The 12,447-nt window shown below is 39.0% G+C and overlaps 1 protein-coding gene across 1 annotated transcript in view; it reads left to right on the forward strand.

The window, feature by feature from the left end:
• The window catches only part of dnah6 (dynein, axonemal, heavy chain 6), a 57,686-nt gene that overhangs the window by 14,670 nt on the left and 30,569 nt on the right, over positions 1 to 12,447 (forward strand). The window contains exons 16-38 of the mRNA XM_077524060.1: positions 97 to 225; positions 930 to 1,043; positions 1,148 to 1,291; positions 1,433 to 1,585; positions 1,743 to 1,793; positions 1,978 to 2,070; positions 2,149 to 2,268; positions 2,686 to 2,866; positions 2,948 to 3,044; positions 3,161 to 3,386; positions 3,481 to 3,645; positions 4,091 to 4,201; positions 4,279 to 4,404; positions 4,520 to 4,675; positions 5,853 to 6,014; positions 7,599 to 7,736; positions 7,819 to 7,986; positions 8,135 to 8,283; positions 9,206 to 9,313; positions 10,339 to 10,465; positions 10,675 to 10,887; positions 10,986 to 11,207; positions 11,315 to 11,437. Of these exons, the coding sequence (XP_077380186.1) occupies positions 97 to 225; positions 930 to 1,043; positions 1,148 to 1,291; positions 1,433 to 1,585; positions 1,743 to 1,793; positions 1,978 to 2,070; positions 2,149 to 2,268; positions 2,686 to 2,866; positions 2,948 to 3,044; positions 3,161 to 3,386; positions 3,481 to 3,645; positions 4,091 to 4,201; positions 4,279 to 4,404; positions 4,520 to 4,675; positions 5,853 to 6,014; positions 7,599 to 7,736; positions 7,819 to 7,986; positions 8,135 to 8,283; positions 9,206 to 9,313; positions 10,339 to 10,465; positions 10,675 to 10,887; positions 10,986 to 11,207; positions 11,315 to 11,437 (3,276 nt within the window). The remainder of the gene's footprint in view (positions 1 to 96; positions 226 to 929; positions 1,044 to 1,147; positions 1,292 to 1,432; positions 1,586 to 1,742; positions 1,794 to 1,977; positions 2,071 to 2,148; positions 2,269 to 2,685; positions 2,867 to 2,947; positions 3,045 to 3,160; positions 3,387 to 3,480; positions 3,646 to 4,090; positions 4,202 to 4,278; positions 4,405 to 4,519; positions 4,676 to 5,852; positions 6,015 to 7,598; positions 7,737 to 7,818; positions 7,987 to 8,134; positions 8,284 to 9,205; positions 9,314 to 10,338; positions 10,466 to 10,674; positions 10,888 to 10,985; positions 11,208 to 11,314; positions 11,438 to 12,447) is intronic.

Raw genomic sequence — 12,447 nt, forward strand, 5'->3', positions numbered from 1 at the left:
TCTTAAAATATGTAATGCTGAGTAAAGTATCTTTGAGATGGTTGCCAAGTTTGGATGGGATTCCCTGATGCATTTATATCACGGATGAATGTGTAGGATCCACAAATCCTTGAAGTCACTGCTGACTTTCCCCAAGTACGTCTTCTGCTTGGGGAGCTTCAGATTTCCATCGATGAGCTGCAACGCCAGGCCTCAGCATATACTTCTTACCAGAAACAATTCAAGGTAATGCACTCATTAAGGAAAACATCTGAAAATATTTTTTACACTTTTCCCCCTTTTTTTTCCCCATTTCCTGACTCCTCTCCAATTAGCTGCACAAATTACATCACTCCCCCCAAATTTGCCACTTTTTTTCTTGTCATATTAAAAAGTTGCAAATTTGCCACTTTTTTTTCTCATCATATTTAAATGTGGCAAATTTGCCACTTTTTTTCTCGTCATATTAAAAAGTGGCAAATTTGCCACTTTTTTTCTCATCATATTTAAAAGTGGCAAATTTCCCACTTTTTTTTCTCATATTTAAAAGTGGCAAATTTCCCACTTTCTTTCCCATCATATTAAAAAGTGGCAAATTTGCCACTTTTTTTCTCGTCATATTAAAAAGTTGCAAATTTGCCACTTTCTTTCTCGTCATATTAAAAAGTGGCAAATTTGCCAGTTTCTTTCCCATCATATTAAAAAGTGGCAAATTTGCCACTTTTTTTCTCGTCATATTGCCCCCGCCCTCTAAAAAAATGTATACCGGTAATTCTACGTGGCCCTAATATGCCATTGTAGGTTTGCTTTTGCTGAAGCACAAAACCTGTTACATATCTTTGATCATCACAAAATCAGATACTAACTGTGCAAGTCATGTTTGTAAATTCTAACCACCCACCATTCAACCAACTCAGCACCGTCTTTCTTCTGGATACTCTTGAATTTAGTTGGAGGTGACCAAATTTGATGACCTCGATGAACTCAAAGCAGAGTTTAGGCTGAAGAAGCTTCTTTGGGACTCAATGGTGGAATGGGACTTATTACAAGAAGGATGGCGACAGGTGAGGCGCTCTCAGAATGTGTACAGTACAACATGACCAGGATACAGTACTTCAAATGTTACCCACCGTATTTCTACTCATCTTCATTTCTGTTGCTTCTTCAGAGCACGCTTGAGAAACTGGACATGGAACAGTTAAACTCCCACGTCAACAAATACACCAAGCACATCAACCAAATGGAGAAAGGCTTGCCGCGTAATAATGTGGTGCCACTTCTTAAGGAAAAGGTTGAACTTATGAAACAGAGGGTGGGTGTGCAGTAAATAGACATCATTGTAATATTCCTCCATGAAATTAAACCATTACAATGTGGACTTCATTTATAATGGATTGTGTTACTTCCTATTGACGAAGGGTAAACTGACGATTGTGTCATGTTTTCTGTCCAGGTGCCTGTAATCACAGATTTACGTAACCCGTGCATGAAACCGGAACACTGGAGGATCCTGGAATCTGTTGTGGGCAGCGCATTGAGTGTGGAGCTCACTGTGGCGGTTGTGGAGGAACTCAACGTGTTCTCCTATGGCACAGACATACAGGAGGTCTCTTCTTACTTCTCTTTGTTGTTCAGCATCAAGATTTTATGTCTGTATGTCTGTATATTTATTTCTGAATCAGCCACTAGACTTTATTAAACATATTTCATTGTTTGATGTTTGAACTGATACCCACTGAAGAAACAAATATTTTGAATTTTAGGTATCAGCACAAGCTTCAGGGGAGGCATCAGTGGAGACTATTATTAATAAGGTTGGTGAAGAGAGTTTTTTTTTTTTTTAAGATTTTCATCGCCTTTCTTATTTTTCAATTAATCTATTTTTAATCTCTAATCCAATGTTTGTCTATAGATGAGGTGATTGTGATTATGAATGAATGTTTTAAGTGTTATGATTTGGAGTCATTGTTGACATGAGGCCCATTTCAATCACGGCAGGTTGAGGATGTGTGGTGGACCACGACGTTCAGTCTTCTGCAGCATGGTGACTCCAAAGAGGTCTTCATCTTGGGCGGCACAGATGATATACAAGTAAACAGAAAAAGTGCACATTCTATAAATCATGTCAAATATGTTTTAATTTATTTTTATTTTTTTTCCCTTGTTGAGGTACTCTTGGATGACAGCATTATCAATGTGGGCACAGCAGCATCTTCTCGTTATGTTGCTCCTATCAAAGCCAGGGTGGACAAACTCCTGATGAGGCTGACCCGCTTCAACCAAACTTTGGTAAAGGCTTGGAAAAGAACTGAAGCAAATGTAGTATTATTTTTATTTTTATTTTTTTGGTCTGCCTTCATGAACTTTAGAAAATATGTGGCTTACCATGCATATCATATGAGTACATAGTAGGTTGCAAAAAAAAATAAAAATACTGTTTCGCTGGCGTCGGGCCAAAACCATTTGTCACAATTTGTAAATGTTTTCACAAATCCTAATATTGGCAAGTCCTGATGCGTATGTGTGTTATTTTTACAAATTATTGATCAAACTAAAATGTTGAAACTCTCAATACAATGTTAATAGTTGAACAAGCATGCTATGATTTTTTTTTCGCCTGGCACCAGTGGTTTGATCCATTGCATTACATGAAAGGGAATATAGAACTGGGGAAAATCTTTATTTCTACCTCCTCTTGCTGCACAGGATGAGTGGCTTACGTGCCAACGAAACTGGCTGTATTTAGAAAGTATTTTCTTGGCTCCAGACATTAAGAGGCAACTTCCTGCTGAGTCTAAAATGTTTCTCAAAGTGGACAAGTCGTGGAAGGCCATCATGGCTAAGGTCAAAAAGATGCCCAATGCACTCAAAGCAGCCACACAGCCTGGTAGGTAGCCAGTGATAAGTTAACACATAGTTACCCCATATATGAAATCCACACCTTCAAAGTTGACATTATCCTACACAGAACTTTTGGAAACATTTCAAGAAAATAATGTTCTGTTGGACAAGATACAGAAGTGTCTTGAAGACTACCTAGAGTCCAAGAGAGTTATATTTCCTAGGTATGCACTATTTTGGTTTGTTACAAATTAGAAAAAATATAACTTTATAATTTGTGCTTAATGTAGTATGATTCATGCTGGGAATATTTAATTGATCTTTCTTCTCTTCTTTACAGATTCTACTTCTTATCCAATGATGAATTGCTTAAGATTTTGGCACAGACAAGAAACCCCCAGGCAGTGCAACCTCATCTGAGAAAATGCTTTGATGCAATTACGCACCTTGAGTTTGCATTGGTGTCTGACCAGTCAACTACCGGTCCACCTCCACTAGAGCCTGGAGAACAGGAGAAGGTCTACACGAAAGACATCTTGAATATGGTTTCCCCTGAAGGAGAGAAGGTCAGCTGTGGTTACCTTGAAGCCTGTCAGTCTGTTTTTTTGGCTTTTATCACTGTTGTAACTGTTGGTATTGTCCTTTTGTGCGCAACTGTAGGTGGGTTTAACAAAAGGTCTGAAAGCAAGAGGCAATGTGGAAGATTGGCTTTGCAAGGTGGAAGAGGCCATGTTCAACTCACTGCGACAGCTCAGCAAAGCCTCCATAGCTGACTACCAAGTCACGTCGAGGGAGGAATGGGTGGTGTCTGGGTATCCTTCTCAGGTATACATGCACACATTTTCCCACACTTATATGCTAGTCATGTATTTACAGTGTTTGCCATTATTACACTTTTTTTTTTATACCAAAACTTGAGTCGGTTTACAGGGCTTCTCAGAAAAGTCAGTCGGTAATCCACCAAATGTGACATTTTAGTCTTTTATCTGAATTATGAAAAGTTGTTTTCTGTTGTTGTTCACTTCTATTTCTGTAGTCCTCCACGGTATATCCTTCACAGTATTTCCTTGGGGGCACCATGATTTGCAGAGCTCGCGCTCTCTTAACCGTATTTACTGCAAGCCTCAAATGATCTCGATCGTATCAGCGTGTGTCCTTGGCAATGACAATGCACACCACTTTCTCAATCGTATCCTCCCCCCTGTCCTTCGCATCCTTTAGTACCTGTTAAATCTGAGCAACTTTTTTTTGTTTTTGTTTTTTTCATCAGGTGGTGTTGACCATTTCCCAGATGATGTGGTGCAGGGATATGGAAGCTTGTTTGGAGGGAAATCATGACCACTTTGCGGCCTTGCAGCAATTTGAATTCACCAACTTTGATGTAAACTACAGTAGTAGTACTTCAAAAAATGAAAACAAAATACATGTCCAGTATTAAGTGTTCTTGTACTTTTTCAGAGGTTAAATGCTCTCGCAGCTTTGGTCAGAGGCAAACTGCCTAATTTACACCGCAATATCATCACTGCCCTCATCACAATTGATGTGCATGCCCGTGATATTGTGACCGATTTAGTCGCACAGAAGGTGGAGTACTGTGTGGCACAAACACTTTTTATATACACATTTCATTTATGGCCAGTGACTTTCCATCACATTTAATTTATGAGGCTGAACATTAACTTGAGCCAATCTTTCCTAGGTGGATCAGAGGACAAACTTTGAATGGCAGAGACAGTTACGCTACTACTGGGATCTTGACATCGACAACTGTATAGCATGCATGGCCCTATCCACTTACATTTATGGCTATGAATACCTCGGAGCCTGTCCTAGGCTGGTCATCACTCCACTTACGGTAACATGGGCTACATAATGCACACATGCATCAGACAGGAGTCACATAGGAATGGACACACAAGGCTATGGGCACGTAGATCTGTTTGATTGTTGAGCAGGTAAATTACGCCACAGTGTAAATGATGAAATGAAAATGATAAAATAAAAAAATACAATTGGGTATATTCACTAAGAATGCGCTGTGTCAGGTAATAGCGCGAAATATTGCACCACAACATGCACCCGCAGCCTGCGCCCAGTTACCCACCTATTCACAAAGAATATTGCTCTAATCATATACCGGCGCAAACACGGCCACAAAACTGACAGCTTGGAGCAAATTTGCACCTGATTTACCACACATGGCAATGGATTTGCGCCAAGAACGTGGTTGTTATAGTAACAGTTGCGAGAAAGATGACATTATCAGAAAGCGAGGTTGGACCGAGAGTAAGCGTTCATAGCGCCATTAAACTGTACATAGCAGAGAGGACGACAACGACGTCATTCATTCATAAAGTACAAATTATTGGTGCGAATGTTTTTTAGAAATATATTTTCAGGGGTTGGTATGGGTGTACAGTATGCATCTGGCGCGTGAAAATGATCTTAAAATGCCTCCCCGCCATTGCCGATCAGCCCGGGTTACGTTATGTGTCCTAAACCAACAGAACAATGTCTCTCTCTCTCTCTCTCTCTCTCTCTCTCTCTCTCTCGCTCTCGCTCTCGCTCTCGCTCTCGCTCTCTCTCGCTCCGCGTGATCAGCCAGAAAGGTATGTGAACCGTGCCACATGCACTGCTGTCATGATCCTGGGATCGAGGTTGCGGCAGGTTTATACATGCTTTCCATAAACGATATTTGCGGCACGCAAACACCGTGTGGCTATTTGTGCTGGCGTTAGTGAATTAGACGCTGCATATCAATGAGTCTCATTTGCATTGGGGTGGGCATATTTTGCGTCAAATGTATGCAAATTACCTAATTTACATACGCGCAAATAACACCTGCGCACCGTGGCGCAATCTGGTTGGCAGAGCACTTAGTGACGGATTTCCCCATCTGTACGTTTAGTGAATTAGGCGCTCCCGGACATTTTTCCAGGTTAGCGCCGTGCAAAGGCGACGCAAACCTTTAGTGAATAGGCCCCAATGTGTCTAGTTCTAGTACCTATATCTTCTAATTTACTAACATGCAGGATCGTTGCTACCTGTGTCTAATGGGAGCCCTCCAGCTGGACTTGGGAGGTGCTCCAGCTGGACCTGCAGGGACAGGGAAAACAGAGACTACGAAGGACTTGGCCAAAGCCTTGGCAATTCAGTGCGTGGTCTTCAACTGTTCTGATGGACTCGACTACAAGGTGCGATGTGATCACAGTAATTGCATTTTGCTATCTTTCTAAAGTCTTAGGAGAAGAAAAAAAAAAGACTTTTATAATGTGAAAATAATGGTGATGATGATGATGATGATAATAATAATAATAATAATAATAACAATAATAATAATAATAATAATAATAATAATAAAGTAAAATTAAATAATACATTCTCATACATTTCATACATTACTTCTGTAAAAAAGGAAAAAATAGAGGTCAATTAAGAGAATGACCACATTCAAATGAAGGATAAATAGTGATCAGGCCCAACTAAATTGCAGTTGTGAACAATAAATGCTAACTGGGAAGGTACCTGTCACAGGAAGGTTAAACACATTTTCCGAAGCACTAAAGACATGGCACCACGCTCCAATGGTAATCTAGAGGGCTGCACACAGGAGACTTGCAATCACATGGTTTTGGAGTGCCTTTGTTAGTGGACAACTAAACCTGTTCGCGCTATTCACGCTTGCAGGCTCATTCTTATTGCATGCATTATCTGGTGCTGTTAGATGGCACTGTTGCCAAAGCAATAAAGTTTCATGCCTTGCTCCATTTCATCATAGTGATCTATGAGATACTTTACTTTGTTGTGTATTTTAATTTTTATCTTACACTTCTAGTTATGCAGGACAACATTGGTTAATGCTTTAATGGGTACAATACAAATATTTAGCATCAATTGAAAAATACCCATTCAGAAAATATTCATATCTATATACAAATTGCCCGGCATATAGCTTACCATTTTAGTATATTCCTAAACTGTCAGTGGGATTGGCATTTAATAGATTTTTTGATCATCACTTCTATAAGTATTAATAATTAATTAATTAATTAATTAGTATTAATTAATGTATTGAAGAAAAACACCACTATGACAACAATATTTTTTTTATTGCCAAATATTTGTCATTACGTTGCATCATTAAAACATGTATTTAATATTAAAAATATTAAAGTATTAAAAGTATGTATTTAATATATGTAAAACACATTTTCTCTCAAAAAGATCAGTCTTTTTTTAAAAAAAAGTCTACTCCACATTACTGTTTCACAAAACATAAATAGGTGAAGTGATGAATACAGCCTCATTTGATTGCATTATTGCTGTAATCTAATTTATGATTACATTTGCCACACTTATTTGGTGGAATTTTGGGAAGTTTCCCTCCCAGTAAACGCTTAAAATATTGCAAGTCCGTGTGTAAGTTAATAAATCTAATTGAAGTCGATAGATTAACTGTCTCTCATATAACCAGGATGTATAATAGTGAGGATAATCCATACAGATAGATAATGAATGAAATATCATGTTTATTGTAATACAGCTAACATACAGTTTTATGTTTTGATAATATGGGAGGAAGGTGGAGCCAGTAGAAAGTACAAGCAGGTGATAAATGCCCAATATAGGATTCAACCCAAGAACATTTTGAATGTGCTGCAGATGCTCCTCTGGGCTCCCTATTAAAATATTATTTATGATAATCCTATAAAATAGTTATGGTTTATCTCCCCCTATCCCGCACTGAATATATAACACACTGTGTATCTCTCCATCAGATGATGGGGCGTTTCTTCAGTGGCCTTGCTCAGTCTGGTGCTTGGTGCTGTTTTGATGAGTTCAATCGAATCGACATTGAGGTGTTGTCAGTCATTGCGCAGCAGCTCATAACCATACGGAATGCCAAAGCTGCTAAGGTATGTTCAAACATTTTTAAAATGAAATGTTTGCACCATGTAGCATTTCAATCTTTTGAAGTCTTGCTGTATTACTTTTTAGATGACAAAATTTCGATTTGAGGGCCGAGAGATCAAGCTTGTGATGACATGTGCAGCATTTATTACCATGAACCCTGGCTATGCTGGAAGATCAGAGCTGCCTGATAATCTTAAATCGCTCTTCAGGCCCGTAGCTATGATGGTGCCCAACTATGCTCTCATTGCTGAGGTAACAATTTTACTGTCTTAATCGCAACTTTACAATAAAATACAGAAACATACCATGTGTTTCAACACAAATTTCTACCATTTATTGCATTTTGGCCTCGATACCTGTGTTTGTACCTTATACCTGTACCTTATCTTTCTCCATGCAGGTCATTTTATACTCGGAGGGATTTGAGTCCAGTAAGACTTTAGCAAGGAAGATGACCCAAATGTACAAGCTGTGCTCTGAGCAGCTGTCCCAGCAGGACCACTACGACTTTGGAATGAGAGCCGTCAAATCTGTACTCGTCATGGCAGGGTCAGAGAATCACACATGCACCATATAACATCTCGCTTTCCTTGAAAGTCACAGTAGTGGTTTCGGTCGTATTAAATGCAGTTTTTTTTTCATTAACACATAGCTTACATGATAAAGCTATATTAATACTTAAGAGCATTAGAAGAAGTACTGTAACACAACCTACTATCATAACAGTTGTTAGATTTTTAACGGTTAAAGCGGTAAACACAGTTGTTCTTGGTCTGCATTAAAAGACAGATGCTCCTCGACTGTTGGTTATTGGCTTATTAACGAAACTCCAGCAAATGACACATGATTCATTGCATTTCTTTTCCTTGTCCCCACATTCAGTTCCCTTTTTTTAGGCAGCCAATCCCAAATGTTCATTATCCACCACTTTAATGACTATATTGCCTGCAGTCCTTTATATGTCCAACTTGTTGTTGGATGCAATGCGCATTATTAAAGAATTACCTCACTTTAGCAGAATGCATGCATCTTTATTATAAGTCTGTGCTGACTCTTTCGATCCATTGTGATAAATAGACTAAACTGTTGGATCTTCTCTCAAAATGAACCCTTGCAACATAACAACCAGAATGCTTTACAATACAACAAAATTGGACGAATAGCCGTGTGGAGCTCGGTGATCATTAGCACACAGAAGTCCCAAATGTAGTTGTTTTTTTTTGGCCAGGTGCAGATCCACCATTGTGAAATATATTCCAATGAATGCATGATTATTTTGTTCAAAGGAAAATGTTATTGTGTAGTTATCTTAATTCATTTGTAGTACTTCCATCTGAATTAATATCAAACCCCTGCAAAGAATGTTTTGTTCAATATAATACATTTTAGTACAGTGCCATGCAAGCCACAGAAACTACTTATACTTACTTGTGTGAATGTGCATATCATTTGATGGATGATCTGTCTTCAGGTCTTTGAAGAGACAGAACCCTGACCTCATTGAGGATGTCGTTCTGATCCGAGCTCTGAGGGATTCCAACCTGCCAAAATTCCTAACAGATGATGCAGACCTGTTCGGGTAAGAGTGCTAGTTTGATGAAGAGGTGTCAATTTGATCATTCTTGTTGATCTTTCTTGTTCCAGTAATAATTCATATTCTGTATTCATAAAGGGTGTTTCTTTACATTACGACTACTAATATACTTGTGTTACACTTTACCCACATTTTAGTATGTTGCAGCCTTCTTTTCCAAAAATGGATTAGTGTAATTTTTGTCTGCAAAATTTTACACCCCATAATCACAACAATATAATTTTTTAAATTATTATAAATTAATCAAAAAATAAAGACTTTTGTGCAACATTTTGAAGCAGGTTTTCATCCAGGATGTATCTGTACATTGTTGCATTTACCTTTTCCTCAATCTTGACTCGTCTCCAAGTTCCTGCCGTTAAAAAACATCCCCAAAGCATGACTTGGCCACCAACATACCAGGTGATGAGTGAGTGGTGCCTGATTTCCTTCAAACTTGATGTCTGGCATTCACGCCAAAAAGTCCAATCCAAGCTTTGTTCCATTTGACTGGAGAATTTTATCTGAAATTCCAGGCGAGCTTCTATGTGTCTGTTAACATTGTGTGGCTTCCACTGCCACTAAAATGGAGGCCACAGATATGCTTATGCTCTTGGAAGGTTGTTGTCTTTCCACAGAAGAGCACTGAAGCTCTGACAGTGACCATCGGGTTCCTGGTCATCTACCTGACTAAGGCTGCATTTCCCTCGATTGCTCAGTTTGGATGGACGGCCAGCCCTACGACAAATCCTGATGGTTCCAAACTTACTTTAGAAAAATCTTTCTTTGGTTTGTGCTTTCACATTCACTGTCAACTGTGCAACCTGTGTGTGCCTTTTCTGTGCCTAATCAACTGAATTTAGCTCAGGTAGAACTACCGCTGAGCTGTGATAAATATCTCACGGATGATCAATTAAAACGGGTTGATCATGAGCTCATTTTTGAGGCTCATGGCATAGGACAGTCTTTTAATACTTATAAGTTGTCAATACACACTGTATATATTTAGTAACTGTTTACAAATCATCTAGTGGCATCCTGTCTGACCTGTTCCCTGGTGTCACCATCCCCGAGCATGACTACGGTATACTGCACTCAACCATTGTGGATTGTATAGTGAAGCGCAATCTTCAGCCTCTGGCCACCATGGTTAATAAGGTACAAATGACTTAATGGAATTATAAACGCAGGTTTCTTCTCCAACCTGTAGGGAAATGAATATGTGAATAATCAGATGACAATGAATAACAATAAAACAGTACACATTTTGCATAATCTGGCCTAAAACATTTTATTTTATAATGCTAGATTGATAGTATTTGGCTGGCTTTGGGTAACAACTTGTACCCTTGTATGTTGAACACTAGGTTATCCAGCTCTATGAGACCATGATTGTGCGTCACGGTGTCATGTTGGTTGGACCCACTGGTGGTGGGAAGACCACCATTTACACCATCTTGGCCGATGCACTGGTTACCCTTTATGACTCTGAGTTCAGAGAAGACGACTTCTTCTATCAGCCTGTGAAGACCTATGTTCTCAACCCCAAATCTGTCACAATGGGAGAACTCTATGGAGAGGTACAATGAGCAGTGGGGATAATGACTTTTTTTGGGGGGGGGGCACATTCACTAACTTTCAATTTGCTTTTCTAAAAAAAAAAAAAAATCTGCTTTAGGTAAACTCACTGACCCTTGAATGGCGTGATGGTTTAATGGCGCTGAGTGTCCGTGATGCAGTAGACGACACCACCAATGACCACAAGTGGGTTATTTGTGATGGACCAGTTGATGCTTTGTGGATTGAGAACATGAATACCGTGCTGGATGACAACAAGATGCTCTGCCTGGCTAATAGTGAACGTATTAAGCTTTCACCATCCATTCACATGGTGTTTGAGGTGACAGCTATTTCAGAACCATAAATGTGACATAGTGCTAGCATGTTTTCGTCCTTCCATCAGCATGACCTGAGACATTTTAAAATTATGTTTGTTCTGTTTTTCAGGTCCAGGATTTAGCTGTAGCATCTCCAGCCACAGTCAGTCGCTGTGGGATGGTCTATATTGACCCAGACGAACTCAAGTGGATGCCCTATGTACAGACATGGCTCAGTGGTCTAGGATCTAAAGTAGGATTTTATCTAAAACATTTCTGGCAAATTTACATTTTTTTGAAGATTGACAAGTTTGTTTAGTATCAATACTACTTACTGTACTAATGCACATGCACCCACGACAATACCAACACAAGGTCTAACCTGCATCTACACAGATTTAGAGCACGTCTCATACTAGGCTTGTGTTGGTCACAAAAATAGAGTCCTTAAATCCTTAAATAAATTCGGTGTTTTGTTTATGGTTTACTAATTGTATTTTTGCCCCAAAAAAACATCATAGTACAAATCCAATTTGATCATAATGTTAAATGGAGTGCACTTTTCTACCATGTTGTCCTAAGTGCCTTACCAAGCCTCATAATCACTTCCGTGCAGGATCCCTCACTATACACTGGCCAACGGCAAAACACAGGGTGTTTTTTCACTTTTGGTTTTAAATCCATCCATATTCCGGTGTACTAGCTAGCTATATTTAGCTTATGCTAGCTATAGCGCTAAGTTAACCGGCAGGGCTCCTCTCTCCAAATTTGCAAACTCCCTTCTGCTAGGATGGTGTCAAAGGCCAACTGCAAAGAAACGACAAGGGTGTTTTATACACTGCCTAGATGGGCTTTATTGACTGATCGCTTAACAGTTTAATTTAATGCTCAACATTTCCGGTTGACGCTCTCGAAACGCACATTGACACCGTGCAACCCCAACATACATGTTTACGTCACAGGCGTTGCCATTCTAACATTCCTTTGATACTCATACATGTGACAGTATGCTATATTCATTCACACTCAAATCCAAAAATTCAGATTCAGTATTTGTTTTTAACGGCTTATTCGTATAGTATTCATCTTTTGATGTCAAAGCCAAGATAAACAAGTTAATAGATGCCATACTTACCATGTTTAGCATTTACAAAGACACATGGAGATACACTCTTTTTCAGTGACTCTTTGTTTCTGGTTATTTGAGAGTAAATCAAATATGAAGTGTTATTTAGCACCTTTTCCTAGTGAATAGTTTGTGTC

This window comes from Festucalex cinctus, chromosome 6 (genome assembly GCF_051991245.1).
Source record: "Festucalex cinctus isolate MCC-2025b chromosome 6, RoL_Fcin_1.0, whole genome shotgun sequence".
NCBI lineage: Eukaryota > Metazoa > Chordata > Actinopteri > Syngnathiformes > Syngnathidae > Festucalex > Festucalex cinctus.